This window comes from Tamandua tetradactyla, chromosome 14, assembly GCF_023851605.1.
Source record: "Tamandua tetradactyla isolate mTamTet1 chromosome 14, mTamTet1.pri, whole genome shotgun sequence".
NCBI lineage: Eukaryota > Metazoa > Chordata > Mammalia > Pilosa > Myrmecophagidae > Tamandua > Tamandua tetradactyla.
The window spans coordinates 23,700,780-23,722,303 of NC_135340.1; the positions used below are offsets into that span (position 1 = coordinate 23,700,780).

The window sequence follows — 21,524 nt, forward strand, 5'->3', positions numbered from 1 at the left end:
CTCTTAGGGTACAACTTCTGGAGTCTCATGAGTCCTTAAGTTATCTGAGCCTGTGTAATTAATTGTTGCCATTCATTTACCTCTCAAATAGAGTATTTTAAGCAAAAACAAGCTATTGTGATGATCGTTAATTTGTGATATTCATGGCAATTCATATATTGGGACTTACCTCTACATTTTTTTAGGTACATCATCAAAATAGTAGTTATAATTTATTAAGTTTGGAATGATCATTATTTAATCTTTTTTTTGGGGGGGGGGGGCATGGGCAGGCACTAGGAATTGAACCCGGGTCTCTGGCATGGCAGGCAAGAACTCTGCCTGCCGAGCCACTGTGTCCCACCCTATTATTTAATTTTTAAGTAAAAACAATGAAGATTATAAAATGTCATTCTAACAATAGCTACTGATATTGTCCCTACATTTTAAATAGCACTTCTGTTCAAGTTATTCCCCTTCCTTCACTATCAGTTTGCTTAGTTGTCTATCACTTAGTTGTTGCTTTCTGCCTTGAATAACATTCCACTTCTAATTTTCTAGCTCCTGTTTGCTGAAAAAAAAAATAGCCAGTTTGTCAGAAGTATGTTCCTGATTTAAGTCAACAGGATGGGAGTAAAATGTGCTTTATTCAGATAAATGAGTTCAGTAATCATTTCACTTTTTTTGGAAGAGGAGTTCATTAAGATCTCTAAAATGTTTGAAGTCAATTTAGATAGATAACTGCAAGAACTATACTACATAAGTAAGATTCATTATTGTCTAGATAATTTTAGGCCAGAAATGAATGTAAGAGGAATAGGAAAAATAATGAACATATGGGCATTTCCCCCTATATGTAGGATTCTTTAAACTACCTTTTAGAGAAGAGGTTGGATAAAGATTGGGCTAGTCACCAGAGAATGCTAGTATTATAAAGATAGAACTACGAAATCAACAAATGACAGAAGAATAAAAAAGACCAAAAAGGTACCTTAATGTAGTCAATGAGGTTTTGATATTCAATATAATTGCCTCCACCTACCACAAAAACAATTGCCTAAAAATACAAACAGGAAAAAAAAACAACAACCATAAACATGTAAGTTGATGAAATAGTTTTATTAAAACAGTGTTTTAACTTTTAGCCAACAAGGTTTATAGTCTGGAGTCTATTCTACAATTGAGATCAGGAACTACTATCTAGCAAAAAGGTCACATCCTAAGTACCTGATGCTACGTTATTAAGAAATTTGTTTCAAAAAAGCTGTGAATTTAAAAAAAATTCTAATGACTATTCAATAGTGAAAAGAAGTAGAGATTTTTCAGAAACAATTCAGAGGAAAATTACTACATTCTTCATTTAAATAATAGCAAGTAAAAAATCCAAAGGACTTTCCCCAAAGGGCATATCGGAATTTGAGATCATTTTGTACATAAGGAAAATATAAAACCAAGCATTTATATTATCTCCAACATATGCAATTTATTGTACTTATTTTACTGAGAAACATCTTTGTATTTTGAAGGAAAACAGTCATATCTTGAAAATGTCTGGAATCCAATTTAAAAAAAAGTTTCACTCCCACAACAATCTTAAAGACTTCTTTTTCTGTGAATTATGCAATTTCATGTCAGTTATTTTTAAGCTTAGCAGTTTTATGCATCAGGAAAATATAATTATGAAGAACAAAGTATGTTTAGTGCACAGAATGGATTTATCAAGATTAACATGCACTAATCATAATAAAACCATATTTAGGACAAAAATAGTCCTCAAGATTGCCTGGTCACCTTTCCATCTTTCCTACCTAGGGTCAGAGAACTTGTATATGGAGCATACCTCTTGAAATGGATTTTTGTTCCTGGGAATTGAGCTGTAAGAAAGAAAAAGTACACTAAAATTTTTAACCATGGCTTTTCTTGTAGAAAACAGGAATGGAAAACACGTACACACACACACACACACACACACACACACACACACACACACACACACAGATAGGTGTTTACAATTCTCCTTCCTTCACTTTAGGGTGGAATGCAGAGGTAGAAGCTAGAAGAGACAGATGTCTCAGGGTCCAAAAAGAAATGGAGTATAACTTACTGACTTTTAAAATAGAATTCTAGAAAATAGGGAAAAGGAAAGACTGAGCAGTGGAATTCTGGGTAAAAGGTGAGATGATAAAGCTTACATTTTATATGGTAAATTATGAAAACGCTACTCAAAATAGTATTATATATAATTTTTGAGTACTACATTTGTAAAAAAAAAATATATATATATATATATATATATATATACACATATGTATGGGAAGGATAACAACTAAGAAAGGAAAGTGGGAATGGGAGGAGGGATCTGTATTTTGCTGTACTTAGATATCTATTTAATATATAGTTGTATATCTATGTATTAATATTATATATTACAAATATATTAATTATATATATTAAGGCATTTTTCAAATTTTTATGAGTCAAATTTATATTTGAGTGCTATTATAGGTTGTATGGTGTGACTTAAAAGGACAAGTCGGATATTCCTCAAGTAATTTTTGGGACTCTCAACCAAGAGGAGAGTTATTATAACCTTCCTTAATTATCCAGAAGCTGATCACACAGTTCTAACACCTTTTCCTAATTTCTGTGGCCTATCTGAATATTTCATAAAATGGGTTAGAAGCCCATCTGATTAACACGCCTTCTCAGTGTTTAAACCCTGCAGAGTGCTTTAAGTTTCTCTAAGAGTAGACCTGGGACAAGGAGAGGTAAGCTTTAAACAGCACTGTTTTACTAGTTATTAATAACCAAGATTTAATTGTGATGGAATAACCCAGGAAAGGGCTGAGTCTGTTAAAAATGAAACCAACTTCATCTCTCTATCAATGCTAATAATCTTCATTATTATGTATAAACTACATTTAGGATTAAGAGTCTCTCAGCAAGTTATTAAGAAACATAACCATATAGTAAGAACATTAACCATAGGCAAATGCAAGGAAGAAAAAAATGTAAGCTAGAAAATACCAACATAAAAAATACAAGAATTATAATATTACATATCAAAAGAAAAGAGCAGAGGCAAAGAAGAGGAAAGCATAAGAGATTAAATTAACTGAACACTTCACTGGTATCTATAATTTTTATTCTTTTAAGAATAACTCCTTTATTGAGATATAATTCACTTACCATAAAATTTACTGGGTTTAAATCAGTAGTTTTTCTGGTATATTTACAAAGCTGTAAACCATCACATCAGAAATGTCTAATTTCAGAACATTCTTATTACCCCTAAAAGAAGTCCTTTAACTTTTAAGGGACTCCCCCTATTCCCTCCATCTACACTCCCTGTTTTTTCCTTCTGTATTTTTTTTTCCAAATTCCTCTCTTGTCAACTTCAGCTGATATAAGCAGCTTCTTTTGCAACTTTGATAGTATTTCTGTCAAATTCAGAAAAGAAAATAATCTTTTAAGTTAACAATCTAATAATCAACTTTCTAGTGACTATATTGTCTGTTCTGACTACCTACAAAGTCAAGAAAGCTTAGGAAAGAGCAAAAACAAAATTCTAAAGATCCCAAAGTATAGGCAGGAAACTAGGTTCATCCAAGTTCCAGTCAAGAGACAAGCATGTCAATGTTGTTTTCCTTCTAATTCTGCCTACTCTTTTTTGGGGGGGGGGGGGGGCGGTAGGTGTGCATGGTCTAGAAATTGAACCCACATCTCCCACATGGAAGGTGAGCATTCTACCACTGAACCACCCGTGCACCCTGCCTATTCTTTTTCTTTATCCCATAGGCTATTTTTCACACCATTATCAATTAGATCTTGAGAAATAATACCCATAATAAAGCAAGCAATGAATACCTTATCATACCATATTTATAAAATACAGAATTATTTATAGAATGTTTCATTGCCATAAAGTGTTGTTCACAGCAATGTTTCCCAGGGTCTTGAATTTAAAAAAAAGAGTCAAGTAAACAAAAATAAAGCAAACCAAAAAAACAACTGGTATCCAATATAAACTTCCTCCACTTTTTCATTTAGTCAAAAATATTAATTTTAAAACATACACTTTATCTAACCTCCCCTCCCCCTACATAGTTCATAATACCATTATCATGTCATTAAAATAAAATAAGCCCCAAAACATCTAAATGAATTTTTGTGTATATACCTTGGAAGGAAAACATTAAGTATAAAATTTTCAGTGATTATCTCTGGGTACTGAAATTATCCATACTATTTACTTTTTATATATTTTTTTAATATAGTTTGAGTTTTTAACAAAAGCAGTTATTGTTTTATAATAAGAGATGAATTAAATTATTTCCATTCAGGAGAGGGGGCTCAACAAATTACATAAGGCAAAAACTGCTTACCTGTCATTGCCCCGCAGCATTTTGGGATCAAAATATCTGTAGTCATCAGTTTCCTATTTTTAAAAAAATAGAATTTTACCATGCCTATGGAATTTCTCCTTAAGAAGTTACAGTTTTACTTTAGGGTATCTTATTTTAATCTATTAATTTTGTAGAATATATAAAAATAACACCAACATTTACTGAGCACTTACTATATGCTAAGCAGTATTCTAAGTGCTTCGTATGGATGAACTGATTTACTCTTCAAAACATTTTTAAGAAGTAGTTACTATTGTTATCCCCATTTTTCGGATGGGCAAGTTGGCATACAAGGTTATATAATTTCACTCATATCACAGTAAGTGTGAGGAATGCCAGCATGATTCCAGGCAATCTAGTTTCAATGCCCAAGCTCTTCAACACTGTGTTAAACATTGCTTCTTGAAAATATACTTGTTTTTTTAATAACCTGAAAATAGCCAATGTGTCTGAGTATTTTTTAGAGTTTTATATATTTACATGTCCATGATTTTATTGGGTATACAGAATAACTAATACAAGTTGACAAAATATCTAACTCCAAAGATTCTTTTTTCTACTTTAGATAGTTAATATTGTTAATGTACATATACTGTACATAACACTCCCTGTGGACAGGACCACATCACTAACATGCTAATATTTCTGCAGCTAAATATGTGACCATTAACATAAAGTGGAATAAATAAAAACTATAAAGAGCCTCAATTTGATTTCAAATCAGATTTTGCCACAAGTAAGTTATAACAACTCTTTAAGTTTTCAGAGCTTTTTGGATTTCAGAAATTGTGGATAAGGGGTTGTGGATCTCTTTGCTAAACTGGAAACAGTTACTTCTTGGCATTTAAGGAGTTGGAAAGTATTGATGCTACTGTTTGATAACAATCACTTTCCAGTCTCTGTCTTCCTCTACTGCCATAGCAGAATCAGTAAAGAAATAAGTATTTATTGAACGGCAGATGGTACCCAAACCTGATCAATGACATCTGCAATGCACACTGTCACCATCTACTCCTATAGCCAATGGTGGACACTGCTAAACAATCACAGCACTCTTAATGAACCCGAAGTAGTGTCAATTCTTTAACTCATGACTCCAGAAAACCACCACCAGGGAGACTCAGATGATAACTGAAGCCTATCTGATATCTTGCCTTAATCCATTTCATTCAATTTGTTTAATTATGACAAACCAAAGATCACTTAATAAATGTATGTGATAAGAAGGCATCTAGAAATAGGCTATAGCATATTAAAACTATTAAGATATATTCAAAATTATGAGTTAGGTCTAACTTAGTGCCTTTTACTAATGTATCAACCTCTTCATTGTCCATCTGGGAATAGGAGAGGGGAGGCAGCACTGAAGCAATGCTTTCAAAGCAGAAAAATGTACTTTCTCTAATTGCTTAAAAAAAAAAGTCTGTTCTACAGCATTTATTAGGTGAGTCTTTAGGTAAATTAATTGACTTCAATGTGCCAGTTTGCTCATCTATAAAGTGAGAATGATAATAATAATACTTTTCTCATATGGTTCTAGTGAAGATTAAATGAGATAATATATGAAAAAAATGCTTAAAATTGTACCTGGCATACAGTAAAAAGTACTCAATAAATACTATTATCATTATTATTGCTGATATGCTTCTTCATCTCAACTTTAAAGATTATAAACAGTAACAAAATACCCTAAAATTCTTTAACCCCTTTGGATTTGGCAAACCTCTGTCTAAATATGGGAATTTATTTAAATTTTCAAACTTTATTATTGTTTAAAATATTTATCAGAAGTTTACTGCCTTTTATGAAGCAGTCCTATTATGTTCTCTAGGACAATAAGTCATAAATGTACACTTTCCTCATGCTTTTCAAGAAGAGCTACTTCTTCAAATACTCTTGGATGTAGTGACAAAGTCTATTATTACTACACTGCATACCACTTTATATATATTACTTCCCAGAAGAAAGAATACTAACTCTGTTTAAGCTTATTATCATAGACAATTCTCCTATGCCTCTTATAAATTTAACTGCCCTTCTTGGGATATTTTATTAGACTGTATCTTTTTTTTCAGATGGGCAAGTTTAAAGTTTTTGTTACTTTCCTTCAATGTAATTTTAATCATGTTTTAAAAATTACAAAAAAAAGTCACAATAATTTGAAGATTTTGTTCTCACTCTCTCTCATCCTGGAATACCAAGACTCATTGCTAAATCTACAGTGATCCAGACGAACACAAATTAAGGTTTTGAAGCAGTTAGGATCATGCTGCCTTTTTTGATTCCAGACTTTTGTGATAATCATTTCTAGTCATAACTGTAACAGGGGGTCTATTTTATGGAACAGATTGTAATGATTTTTAAATTCCTTTACTGAATTATAAACAGATAGTTTGGAACCTCTTTAAGTAAATGCTAATAATATTTACCAATATGTCTACTCATCCAACAATCTACCTTAATTTACTTTTTCAATCCAAAAGAATTTAGTGCATTTGAACATATATACTTAAAAATGTCATTATTCAATCCCTGATTTTATTTTCATAAAATTAAATTGATCTTGTGTTCTTCCTATTTTTACCAACTGATGTTAACTAGTTCCCTTTCATTTACAGAAGCTTACTCCTTAGGATATATTTTAATTATACATATAGAATATAATCTACATTTAATGTTGATGTAAACTAGCAAGAATGGTTGTAGCAGCTGAGAAAATCAATTCCCCATTATCAGAGATACTGGCTTAAAAAAAAAAAAAAAGGTTCTTTGAGAACATGGATACTTTCCTTTCCCCAGTATACTCTGCTATGATTAAGCTTACAACAAACTGAATTTAACTTTACTGCCGCTCGTACTAGCCAGTTTGATATGTTCAAGAATTTTAAAGTACAGTACTATATGCTACTCACAGGGTTTGACTTCATCTCCATGAGATTGTCTAAAATACGAGTAACAGGTAGATTCTGTTAAAGAAATTAATGAGTATTTTGTTAAGTAATAGAAAAATTAACAAACCAGAGTTTGTTCTATTAACAAAACAACCTAATCATGCTCATATTTCCACTGTCTAAAATTTAAATAAAAAATACATATAAGCATACAAACTATTCTACAATTTACAGCCTATATTTAGCTTTCAATTAAACATATTCTAGGATTAAGTATTCTGTGAATGATAAAGATGATGTCACAAATGTAAATACCATACCACCTGGCACTACTCAAGCTTCCACTGAAAGAAAGAGAATTCTAAATCAAAAGCTCTCTTTATTGGGTAGATATATTCAAGTAGTAATACAAAAACATGTATGGGCTCTTTGTTTGTTGGATGCTTTTTTCCTTTTTTTATAGTGAAACACAACATATATACAAAAAAGCAATAAATTTCCAAGTACATCTTAACAAGTCGTTATAGAATAGATTTTAAAGTTGAGTATGGGTTACAGTTCCACTATTTTTTGTTTTTTTTCTTCTGGCTGCTCCAAGACACTGGAGACCAACAGAAAATCAATATAATAATTCAGCAGTCATACTCATTTGTTAAATCCTATCTTCTCTGTTCTACTCCTCCTTCTCTTTAACATATTACGTAAAAGCAATAAAATTCAAAGTACATTGCAACAATCTGATAGAACAGATTTCAGAGTTTGATATGGGTTATAATTCCACAATTTTAGGTTTTTATTTCTAGCTGTACAGGAGGCTAAAAGAAATTTAGCACGCATACTCATTTGTTAAACCCGACCTTCTCTGTGTAACTCCCCCATCACCTTTGATCTTTCTCCCACTCTTTAGGGTTATTTCTAACTTTTTCATGTTGGAAGGGGCTGTTGATAATATGGGATAGGCGTATGGAACTAGTTGATGTTCTGGAAGGACTGGTCCCTCTGCATTTCAGGACTTATCTGATCCAGGGACCCATCTGGAGGTTGTAGGTTTTAGAGACTTGTACTAGTCCATGAACCTTTGTGGAATGTTATATAATGCCCTAGGGGTTATTTAGGATTGGCAGGAATGGTTTGGTTGGGGTTTGGCAAGTTATGATAGGTAGATGCTTGCTATTTAATGTTAATGACTGAAACTTCTGTTTTGACCAAATTAGAATCCCTTGTCATTTTTTCATTTCTGCTGCTTTTTAAGAAATTGCCTTTAAAAAACAATAAAGTTTGTGAAAGTGTATGAGGCAAGCTTAAATAAGCTAACAGTTTTTTCATTTCTAAAGTATATTCCTTCTATGCCAAAAAAAATACTTGTGCTCTTTTTAATATGGGGAATTGGATACATAAGCAACTTTAATTGACGTTTTCATTTTGCTTACAGTAAATTCCAAATTTTCAATGACATGCTGCATTGTTTTCTTACTGAACAAATTCCCCTTTCAACCTGAAATGTACAATACTGGTATTGGCATAATATTGCTTCTTAACATAGTTATATGCCTTGGAATATTAAATACTACTGTAACATTTCAAGCAGATGATTTTTATCATTATTTTGAACATCATAACATATGAAATACAGAAAACTTACTGACTACTATGCCCATCCAAAGAACATTTTTATTGGGATGTTACTCTGCCTATTTGGAACTGATATTTCCTTTGTGAACTGTACAGTATGTTCTGTAAACCACTGTTTTGTATCTCAGGGACTTTACAGAACAAAGGCAAGATTAGATCTGATTATTAATAAAAAAATGTAGATAACATATTACTGTTTTATAGCCTGAAAGGATAATTCTTAGTTTTCTTTGATTATAAAACATTTTATTGTTACTAAAGTGAACTACCACTAAAGCCAGTAAAATTAAAGCCATTTCATTATCCTCTGATATTTATGTTGGCCAGAAATTTATAATATAAATACAAGCACCAAATGTTCAAGCTGACAACATACTTCTTGAATTTTATTATTTGGAATTTTTAAGGGGACTTAAATTTTTACATTTGACTATTTTTTCCCCAAATAAAGTTGAATGTGCTCATGTACGAACAAGTTTAAACTGTAAGTTTCTCTAAAAAATAACTAGGTATAGATTTAAATCTGTAAAAATGCTTCTATCCAAACATGAAAATTACAGTTATATGTATGTTTCAAGTAACATCAACAAAAGATGATGAAATACCTTTGCAACATAACAGGAAGAAATAAAAACATTCTGGAGAAAGGGAACATTATAGATTATTTTATAAAATTAAAAAAAAAATGGCAGGTATATATCCATTTCTCTATTTAGAATGAATTGTCTGTTTAGCTCCCTGAATTGCGCTGTTAGAGTGAGTAATGGGCAAAAATTCAGAAAAGATTTTACAAAATGATAATGATAAACTGGAGTTGTATGAATTTTAATTCACTTGTGAAAATTGGAAATTTGAATATTTATACCAATATTTCACAATAATTCTTCATTTATTATAAAAATGAGTCTGTCCTAAAAGGTACTGTTTCAGTTTGCCAAAGCTGCCAGAATGCAACACACCAGAGATGGACTGGCATTCAACAAAAGGGGATTTATTTAGCTAAAAACATACTTCTTCAGAGAAAAGGCAGCTAACATCCATCTGAGGTTCTCTCTTATATGGGAAGGGCACAGAGCCATGTCTGCTGACCTCTCCCAGCTTCTGGGTTCCAACAGCTTTTCCCAGGTGATTCTTTCTGCATCCCCAAATGTCTGGGCCAATTCTTTCTGCATCCCCAAATGTCTGGGCCAAGCTGCTTGGGCTGTGCTGCGTTGAGCTCTCTTCTGACCTCTCTCGTAAGCCTCCAGCTAATTAAATTAGACATCATTCATTGCCGAAGGCACTCTCCTTAGCCAACTACAGATGTAATCAGCCAAGATAAATTTCACATGCTAATGATTAATGTCCACAGCAACAGAACTAGGCACCATCACCTGACCAAGCTGACACCTGAACCTAAGGACCACAGGTACATTTAAATTTTACTTCATGTCTTTATAGCTCTGCTGTATTTGAAGACAATCCTGTAAGTGAGTAAGTCATTTGCTACTAAGAGAAAATTTTCTTTCTAGAGGACTACTTCAAATAATTCCAGAGCCAAGAAAAAATTCTATATGCTTTGCCTACTCTCTACAACCACCTACCACCAAAAGGATCACCTACCTTTGCTGCACCTTACAATAATCATACATTGTAAAAGATTATGGAAAACTTCAAGTATAGAGAATGACAAAGGAAATACATACTGCTGTTAAAGCCATAAGAAAGAATATTTCAGAAAAGAACTTCTAAGATAGCTCTGTGATGGATTAACTCTACTTAGCCTCTGTTCTTTGTCTAAATGAAGCCCTGAATCAAGTTAATCATTTTAAAGCATTAATTTTATATTGAGAATAATTTACATTCAAGGTTAGTCAACTTTTATAGAAAAAACTGAATGTTTCAGAAAAATATCACACTAGCAGAGAGAAACCTCAGAACAAAACACACAATTTTCTTTGCTCAGCAGTCTAAAAAAGTCTTAAATGCTTTAGAAACACAGAATTGTGCTTATGTCAATAAAAGGTATAAAATTTAATTAAATGGAAATGACATTAACTGTTTCAAAAAACCTGACAAACATATTTTTGTTTCTGTAAATTGCCATTTAAAACTATTGTTAACTTTCTAATTTATATTTCAATCATCAATTGTAACAATTTTGTTTTATAATATTATGGTGGAAAACATTATTGTATATTTTAACTAGTAGAGGGTTGTTCTAGTGTGCTAGCTGCCAGAATGCAACACACCAGAGATGGATTGGCTTTTAATAAAAGGGGATTTATTTCATTAATTCTTCAGAGGAAAGGCAGCTAACTTTCATCTGAGGTTCTTTCTTACGTGGGAAGGCTCAGGGTCATCTCTGCTGGCCTTCTCTCCAGGCCTCTGGGTTCCAACAACTCTCCCTGGGGTGTTTTCTTTCTGCATCTCCAGAGGCCTGGGCTGAGCTGTGAGTGCTGAGATGAGGTTTTCTGAGCTGCTTGGGCTGTGTTTCGTTGACCTCTCTCATTTAAATACCAGCCAATTAAAATCAAACATCATTCATTGCATAAGGCATGCCTCCTAAGCTGACCGCAGATGTAATGAGCAACAGATGAGTTTCACGTATCATTGGCTCATGTCCACAGCAACATACCTATAGGCACCTTCACCTGGCCAAGTTGACAACTGAATCTAACTACTACAGGGTCATTTTACACACACACATACACACACACACACACACACACACAAATATACAGACTTCCAAGAGAGAGTTCCATACATATAAATAATATAAATTATTATTATTTTTTTAACATGGGCAGGCACCAGGAATTGAACCCAGGTCCTCTGGCATGGCAGGCAAGCAATCTTGCCTGCTGAGTCACCATGGCCTGCCCTAAATAATATAAATTAATGATCATAATTTTAAAAATTTTCAAAATTCAAATACATGAACTAGAAATTTTATCAGGAGGAAAATAAAACCTTGAGAAATCTATTTTAAAAAACCCTACCCTAGGTCTACAAGTTTTTCTGCAGAAGTAGAAATATTCACATTACTATGCAATGAATTCCCAAATACCCATCACCCAGCTTGAGCAATTATCAATTCATCGTAAATCTTACTTTGTATATACTCCCACCTATTTACCACTCTCCTGGATTGTGTTAAGAGAACACAATATCAAATCATTTTATCCATAAATATTTGAGTATATCTTTTCAAAATATAAGAACTATCTAAAAAAAAAATTATAACACCATTACCATACCTAAAATTTTCTTACCAATAACTCCTTAGTACAGCTCAATATTCAGTCAGTATTTAAAATCTTCCTGCTGCAGAAAATTTTTATGTTTTACAGTTTATTGTTGAAAAATCCTACTAAGGACCATATGCTGCAATTGGATCTTATGTATTTTAAGTCTTTTTAATCTATGGATTCACACGGCTGGCACTTATTTGTTAAGATATTTTGAAAAGAATGATTATTTTAGCAAATAAGCCAAAGAAAGTACAAGAGAAGAATTTTAAAATATGCAAGTTTGTGCTGCATTATTCATCATTCTTGTACAATTATCCTCAAATATATTCCAAATATGTGAAGATGATACAAATGGTTTTAAGTGATAGTTGATATACATGATGCATAAAACTGTGAAAAAAAAAGTGTAAAAGCTCTTATAAGTGACCTAGAAAATGGAACTTGGGTAATTATATTCTTTTTATCTAATAAATCTGTACCTTAAAAACCTTCTTCAGATAAATAAAAACAGTACTTAAGAGATTTAAGAGGCATAAATTACTCAATTTCACAAGGATGAAAAAGAGAAAATTGACCTCTAGTAGTCACTTTCCCTCTGACACTTTTGGCCTCTCATTTCCAACAAAGTATCACAAATATCCTACTGCAGTGCCTCTAAATTTCTAGAACATTAGGGCAAGGTAACTTTTAAAGTGGATCTCTATGAGTTCAAATATTTCTAGAAGAAGATACTCTTTTTATGTATTAACATAAATTACTGGAACGAAGGCACAACAGAAAAAGTTAAAAATATAGTAGAGGGGATGACGTCATCAACATGGAAAACCCAAGAATGCTACTGAAAACCTCTCCCCAGAGATTCTGTGAAAAAATAAAAAGACTATTCTCACATGTTCAGAACCCTGGAGTAAGGTAAAGACTGATCCCATAAACGTTGAACTGAAGAAAGAGAAAAATATCAGGCAGGAAAATTCTGTTCTGGACCACCAGTTAATACTTAATTGTATTCTCTGCATGTATCATCTTGTCAAGGTGTTGTCTTAGTAATATTTTTCCATAAATTGACAGTATATATAATAGATACACTTGGTAGTTCGGCTATAAATGCTAAAAGCTTGAAGCTCAAGAGGCTCGTATAGAAATTTACTGTGTTTATGTAAAACCATATACTCCACAAAAACAAAACCTCAAGAAAAAACTTTTATTTCCAAAAGTGTATACATTGACAGATGTTAGCTTTATAATTTAATAAAAAGGAGAAACAGACCTTCAGATCTACAACCAACTGATTTTTGATAAGGCTTCCAAGTCCACTGAACTGGGGAAGAATAGTCCCTTCAATAAATGGTGTTGGGAGAACTGGATATCCATAACCAAATGAATCAAAGAGGACCACTACCTCACACACTATACTAAAATTAACTCAGTATGGATCAAAGCCCTAAGTATAAGAACCAGTACAATAAAACTTCTAGAAGAAAATGAAGGGAAACATCTTGAAGATCTAGTGTTAAGTTGTAGTTCTGTAGATTTTACACCCAAAGCACAAGCAATCAAAGAAAAAAACAGATAAATGAGGACTCCTCAAAATTGAATACTTCAGTGCTTCAAAGGGCTTTGTCAAAAGGGTGAAAAGGCAACCAACTCAATAGGAGAAAATATTTGGAAAGCACATATCTCATGAGAATTTGAAATCCAGTATATATAAAGAAATCCTACAACCCAACAACAACAAAAAGACAAACCCAATTAAAAAATGGGCAAAGGACATGAATATACATTTTTCAAAAGAGGAAATACAGATGACTAAAAATCACATGGAAGAATACTCAGCTTCACTAGCTATTATGGAAATACAAATCAAAACCACAATAAGGTATCCTCTCACACCTACTAGAATGGTCACTATTAAGCAAACAGGAAATTACACGTGTTGGATAGGATGTAGAAAAACAGAAACATTTATTCACTGCTGGTGGGAATGTAAAATAATAGTACAGGCTAGTGGAGGATGGTTTGGCTGTTTCCCAGGAAGCTAAGTATAGAGTTGTGGGCAATCCTGCTCCTTGGGATGTACCTAAAAGATCTGAAAGCAGGGATGCTAACAGACATTTGCACACTGATGTTCATAGTGGCATTATTTGCAATTGCCAAAAGATGGAAACAACCCACATATCCATCAACAGATGAATGGATAAACAAACATAGTATATACATATGATGGAGTATTATTCAGCAGTAAGAAGGAATGAAGTCCTGAAGCATGTAACAATATGGATGAGCCTTGAGGACATTATGTTAAGTGAAATAAGTCAGACACAAAAGGAAAAATATTTTATGATCTCACTAATATGAACTAATTATTATGTTAACTCATCAACATAAAATACAGAATACAGCTTAACAGGATATAGAATAAGGCTGTAGAATGGGGAGTGGTTGCTTAATATGGGCAAAATGTTTAATTAGGGTAAACTTAACCATTTGGAAATGATGGTTAAGAGATGATGTTAGCAAGTTATTGTGAGAAAAATGAACAGTGCTGAATGGTGTGTAAGTGTGGTAGAAGGGGGAAGTTTAGACTCATGTATGTCACCAGAAGGAAAGCTGGAGGTTAAAACATGCAAACATTAACACAGTGAATCTTGTGGTGGACAATGTCTGTGATTAAATGTACAAATATAAAAAAGTTCTTTCATATGCTAGAGCACATGTATGACTCCATTATAAGGAGTTAATGACAGAGAAGTACATAGGGAAAAATGTACCTATGGCAAACTATGGATTATGGTTAACAGTAATATTTTAATACCCTTTCAGAGACAGTAACAAATGTTCCGCACCAATACTGTGGATCAATGATATGGAAGCTTAGGGTTTTCCTTTTTTTTTTTTAATTTCCTTTCTGGAGTAATGAAAATATTCTAAATTTTATCATGGGGCTGTAGGCACAACTGTGTGATAATACTGTGAGCCAATTATTGTATACTTCGGATGGTTTCTATGCTGTGTAAGTATTCCCCAAAAAAATGCATTTAAAAAAATCTTGAAAAAGAAGAATGAAAGAGAGGTTTCATGCTTCCTGACTTTAAAGCATATCATAAAGCTACAGTGCTCAAAACAGCATTATATTGGTATAAAAGCAGACATATCAACCAATAGAATCAAAGTGAAAATTCAGAAATAGACACTCAGATCTATGGTCAATTTTTTTTTAAATGCAATTCTCATATATATTCACATACCATATAATCATCTAAAGTATACAATCAATGGTTCACAGTATGATCATATAGTTGTGTAGTCATCACCACAATTGATGTTTTAATATTTTAATTACTCCAAAAATGATAAAAATAACAAAAATAAAAGTAAGAAAAGAACACCAAAACAACCCATACCCCAGGCCAGTGTGAAAGGATTTATGTACCCTAGAAAAGCCATGTTTTAATCCTAATCAATCTTATGGGAACAACGGTTTCTTCTAATCCCTATTCAGCCCTATAGGTTGGAACATTGATTAGGTCATCTCCATGGAGATGTGACTCAATCAATTGTGGGTATTAAACTTGATTAGATGGAGATGTGTCTCTACCTTCTCTACGTGGGTCTTAATTAGTTTATGGGAATCCTATATAAGAGGAGACATTTTGGAGACAGCTCCTTTTGAGAACAACATATCCATAAGAAGCAGAGAGTCCACCAGCCAGCGACCTTTGGAGATGAAGAAGGAGAACTCCCCTGGGGGAGCTTGATGAAGCAAGAGGCCTGGAGAGGAACCTAGCAGACACTGCCATGTTTGCTACATGCCTTTCCAGCTGAGAGAGAGACCCTGAACTTCACTGGCATTCTTGAGCCAAGGTATCTTTCCCTGATGCCTTAGAGTGGACATTTTTATACCTTGCTTTAATTGGGACATTTTTGTGGACTTCGAACTGTAAATCTGCAACTTATTAAATTCTCCCTTTTTCAAAGTCATTCTGTTTCTGGTATATTGCATTCCAGCAGTTAGCAAACTAGAACACCCTCTTATCTCTCTCTCTCTCTCTCTCACACACACACACACTCTATCTATCTATCTATCGTCTTACTCATCTGTCCATACACTGGATAAAGGAAGTCACAAGGTTTTCATAATCACACAGTCACACCATAAAAGCTATATAGTTATACGTTCATCTTCAACAATCAAGGCTACTGATTTACAGTTCAACAGTTTCAGGAATTTCCCTCTTTCAGGTGGGGAAGCTTAATATTTCCACATTTTTCTACAGTCCCTCAAGGGGACTTTGCAACTTTTTTTTAATCTTCTGCCCACATTATCCCGGCATGTATCGGGGCATCACACTAACCTGAACAAACCAACAAGATCTCACTCCCTATTCACATTCCATGTAATTATGTCTAGTACACTACAGAAATAAATTTTGCACTAAATAAACACCTTTTTCTCTGATCTCACTCAGAAATTGAAGTTTTAAAATACAGTCGATATTGGGCAGGCCATGGTGGCTCAGCAGGCAGAGTTCTCGCCTGCTATGCCAGAGACCCGGGTTCGATTTCTGGTACCTGCCCATGTAAAACAAAACAAAACAAAACAACAACAACAAAAATAGTCGATATCATTCTTTACCAGTTATTCTGATTTACCTTAGTTCTACGCAGGTCAGCTTCATTCATGTCTCTAGTTGAAGCCTGTTCTCTTTTCCAGCTTTTTTCTTACACAGTTGGTATTATGGGATAATGCTGACTTTCATAGCTGCAGAACTCTAGTCCTGAGTCTCAGGTTTCATACAAACAACCCAAATTCCATGGAATTACCAGGTTATATACAAAGAGCTCAGCATCTCAGAATTTATAGATAACCATTACAACTCAGGAATAGATGTGACTGCTGTAAGAGCTTACAATCTAAGACCCTTTACAATAAGCCTTCCCCTGATACCCAATGATCTCACAGTCAGCACATTATAATTTGTCTATATTAGTGGGCATTATAATATCTTTCCTTTTGTTTCTGGCTTATTTCCTTCGATATCCTGTCTTCCAGATTCATTCACATAACTGCATGCCTCACAACTTCCTTCCTTGTAGTCGGTCAATATTCCATTGTATGTACACACCACAGTTCTCCCTTCTGTTTATCAACTGATGTACACTAGGCCACCTCCATCCATTGCAAATTGTGAATATTGCCACCATAAACACCAGTATGTAAATGTCCATTCATGTTCCTGTCCTTGGTTCTTCTAAATATTTATCTAGTAACAAGATTGCAAGATCATATGGCAATCATATACTTAGCCTCCTGTGGAACCACCACAGGGGCTGCACAATTCTACTTCCTACCAAGAGTGAACAGGTACATCTCTCTCTCCACATTTTCTCCAGCAACTGTATGTTTCTGTTTGCTTTAAAACAGTTTATTCACACACCATCCATCCTAAGTAAACAATCAACTGTCCTTGTATAGAACCATGGTTATGCAGTCACAGCAACACAATCTGTATGGCGACATTTCAAATTCTTCCATAAAGAAAGAAGAGGAGGAAAGAAAAAAAAAGAAGAATGAAAAATAAAATAGAAAGGAGAAACAAAACTACCAAAAATTTTATACCTTTCCTTTATAACCCCCTTACTGACATTTAGCCTTGGCATACTACCTTTGTGACACTTAATAGAAGAATATTAGAATGTTATAATATCCATAGATCTTAGTTTACTTGACTGTATTTTTTCTGTATACTATCCCATTTTCAACACCTTGCACTGTTGACATTCATTCATTCTCCCTCATGTAAAAACATTCTTATATGTGTACATTTAATCACAATCCATTAGGTTTCACTAAGTTATAGTCTCAGTCTTCTTTCTTTCTTTCTTTCTGGTGTCAAACATGCCCCTAGCCTTCCTCTTTTAACCATATTCATACTCAGCTTTGTTCAGTTTCTTTACAATACTATGTTACCATCAGGTTGTATTCTGTTATCTATTTCTCATCTTAACAATAATCCTGTTGAACATTCTGTACTCCTTCAACATCAAATACCCAATCTCTGCCTTCTTTCTACTCTTCCGATAACATAACCTGTATTCTCAACTTTACCTCTCAAAGTTTGCTTATTAAGGTTAGTTCATATTAGTGACCATATAGTATTTGTACTTTTGTTTCTGGCTAACGTCACTCAACACAATGTCCTCAAGGTTCATCCCAAGTTGCTGCAGATGCCATGACTTTATTTTGATATTATCATATCTTATTTTTTCTCTCTTTTTACTCTTACTGATAGTATTCATTTCTATACACTACTCTAGACCTTTCTCTCCTATCTTTTCCTATGTGCCAGTAGTGCTCCCTTCAGTATTTCTTGTAGAGCAGTTCTCTTGTTCACAAACTCTCAGTGTCTGTCTGAAAATATTTCAAACTCTTCCTCATTTTTGAAGGACAATTTTTTCTGGATATTTAATTCTTGGTTGGCAGTTTTTCTCTTTCAGTATGATAAATATTCATACTAACTGCCTTCGTGCATCCATATTTGTGGATATTTGTGGATTGGGAAATCCACAAATAGTCTTATCAAACTTCCATTGTATGTAATAAAATTGCTTTTCTCTTGCCGCTTTCAGAATTCTCTGTCTCTGGCAATCTGATTAGTTAGTGTCTTGGAGTAGGTTTATTCTCATCTGTTCTGTTTGGGGTATGCTATGCTTTGTGGATGTATAGTTTTATGTATTTCATAAGAGATGGAAAATTTTCAGTGATCATTTCCTCCATTATTCTTTCTGCCCCTTTTCACTTCTCTCCTTCTGGATACCCATAACGTGTATATTCATATGCTTCATATTGTCATGTAATACTGAGACCCTGCTCTTATTTTTCCATACTTTTCGCTATATTTGTGTGCAGGATTTCAGATGTACTGTCCTCTAGTTCGCTAATCCTTTCTTCTTTCTGTTCAAATCTGTTGTAAGTCTCCTTTGTGTTTTTTTCATCTCTTCTATTGTACCTTTCATTCCCATAAGTACTGCCATTTATCTTTTTCAAGCTTTCAACTTCGTCCTTATGGCCACCCAATGTCTTCTTCATATCCTTCATCTCTTTTGCCATAACTTTGTTTTTCCTAGTATGACTCGTAATTTTTGCTGAGGTTTAGGCATCTGATTTTTTTTTATTAGCTTATTTTGGAGATGGTTTTTGGTCTTTTACCTAGAATTTTCTTGTTGGTTGGCTTTGTTCTCTGTTCTTTGGCATTCAGCTGAACTTACTCTAGCTTCTGCTTAACTGATCAGGATTTTTTCAGCTTGTTTTTCTTGTTCTCCCCTTGCCCTATATGGAACCTTTTTTGAGGAGGGTCTACACAGATAATGTCAACTCCAGATTTTCCCAGACTTGACATGTCCAGGTGTCAGGAGTGGGGTGTAATCAGTAACAAGTTTCTCTGATGGTGAGATGCAGCAGATTCTGTGAAGTGTCTAAAATCTGTGTTTTTTCTATATTGCACAGCAGGTGACACCTGTCGATTCACAGCTCCCCAGTGGAATAAAGTGATACAGTGCCTTTAACTTTCAACACCTCCTGTCCCTGCCAGGTATGTGGGTGAGAGAAAAGCTGAGGTGGAAACAAGTTCAGGCTGTTTCTGATTCCTAGCTGCTGGGGTCCAAATTTTCTGAAGGATAGCTGTCACTTGAACTGGACCCTGCTTCCCCTTTTCTTGGGGAAGATGGGCCCTTTAGGGAATTATCTCCTTACTTGGCTGGTTACATTGTCTGTCAGACCTATCTTAGCTCTGCCCTTCCCTGGTCAGCACTGACAACTGAAAATGCCTGAGGCTTTTTAATGAGCTGCTTAGAACACTTAAAAAAAAAAAAAAAAGATGAAAAAAAAATCCCTTTTCAGAGCTAGTACCTAGACCCCAAGGTTAATCAGTCAAAGCTGGGTCTGGTATCTGATATTATGCACCTCTTTTCTTGGGGTACAGTTCTTTCCCATTATTCTGAGGTTATCTGACTCCAAAAGCATCCATTTTTTTTCTCTTTTCTTTCTTTACTTTTCTTTATCACTCCCTTCTCTCTGGTGGGAGAGACCTCAGAGTTCCTTTCCTGCTTTCTCTGGGTTTATCTGTGCTTGGAGCTTGTATTCAGCAGTCCACATTTGTTAATTAAAACTGCAACTGGAGCTTGGTTGAGCTACCGCACCTTGCTCCTAGTAGTGCCTGCTTCTTTTTCCTACAGGGCAGTGTTTGAAACAGACTGCTGTGCTAGTGGGGGAGGTACACCAGCCTGTGCAGTTCGGAGGCTTTGGTTACAGTTCTGTGCTGTGATCTTGGCCCTTCAACCCATTCCAGACTGATAAATGATGTAGGTCTGATCACAAATATTCCCCCAACAGTTGTTCCAGATACTTCCTGGCTATTTACTAGCCACTCTAGAGGACTAAATAAATACCACAGTTCTCTATGCCACCATCTTGTTCCACCTCCCATCATCAATTGATTTTTTAAACAATACTTTATTGAGATATCTTCATACACATATAGTCCATCCAAAGTATACAATCAATGGCTCACAATATCATCACATAGTTGTGTATTTATCACTACAATCATTTTTCAAACATTTGCAACACTCCAGAGAAATTAAAAGAGGAAACAAAAAACTCATATATCACATACCCCTTACCCCTTCCTCTCACTGACCACTAGTATTTTAATTAACCTTTTTTTTTTACCATTTAATCCTCACCCTCCATTATTCATTTATTAGCTGTTCTTATTTTTTACTCATCTGTCCATACCCTGGATGAAAGGGGCATCAGACACAAGCTTTCGGAATCACATGGTCACCCTGCAAAAGTTATATTGTTATACAAATGTCTTAAAAAATAAAGGCTACTGGAAGCTGGTGCAAGGGTCATTCAGTGGTAGAATTCTCGGCTGACACGCGGGAGATCTGGTTTGATTCCCGGAGACTGCACATGCTAAAAAACAAAACAAACCAACAAACAAACCAAAACCTATCTATCTTTCATTATTTATAATCGCCAAAAGATGGAAACAAACCAAATGCCCATCAAAAGACAAGTGGATTAACAAAATGTATATATATACAATGGAGTATCATTCAGCAGTAAGACGAAATGACGTCCTGAAGCACATGACAAGATGGATGAGCCTTGTGGGCATAATGCTGAGTAAATAAGCCAGACACAAAAGGATAATATATGATTCCACTTTTATGACCATGGTAAAGGTAGCTGAAGGATGCACTGACTGAGAAGTAGATTGGCAAATGATGGGGTACATTTATGAACAAATGTTGTGCTGCTACAAAAAAGGAGCAAAGTCGTGAGGCAAGCAATGATGTGAACGAATGTGTGGAACATT

The 21,524-nt window shown here is 34.2% G+C and overlaps 1 protein-coding gene across 6 annotated transcripts in view; it reads right to left on the reverse strand.

The window, feature by feature from the left end:
- Nucleotides 1-21,524, reverse strand: part of SCFD1 (sec1 family domain containing 1) — a 145,756-nt gene that overhangs the window by 17,507 nt on the left and 106,725 nt on the right. For all 6 annotated transcript variants that reach the window (XM_077127032.1, XM_077127031.1, XM_077127035.1 and 3 more), the window contains 4 exons: nucleotides 7,298-7,351; nucleotides 4,365-4,417; nucleotides 1,820-1,853; nucleotides 971-1,036 (listed from right to left, as the gene is read on the reverse strand). In XM_077127032.1, coding sequence (XP_076983147.1) covers nucleotides 971-1,036; nucleotides 1,820-1,853; nucleotides 4,365-4,417; nucleotides 7,298-7,351 — 207 coding nt within the window. The remainder of the gene's footprint in view (nucleotides 1-970; nucleotides 1,037-1,819; nucleotides 1,854-4,364; nucleotides 4,418-7,297; nucleotides 7,352-21,524) is intronic.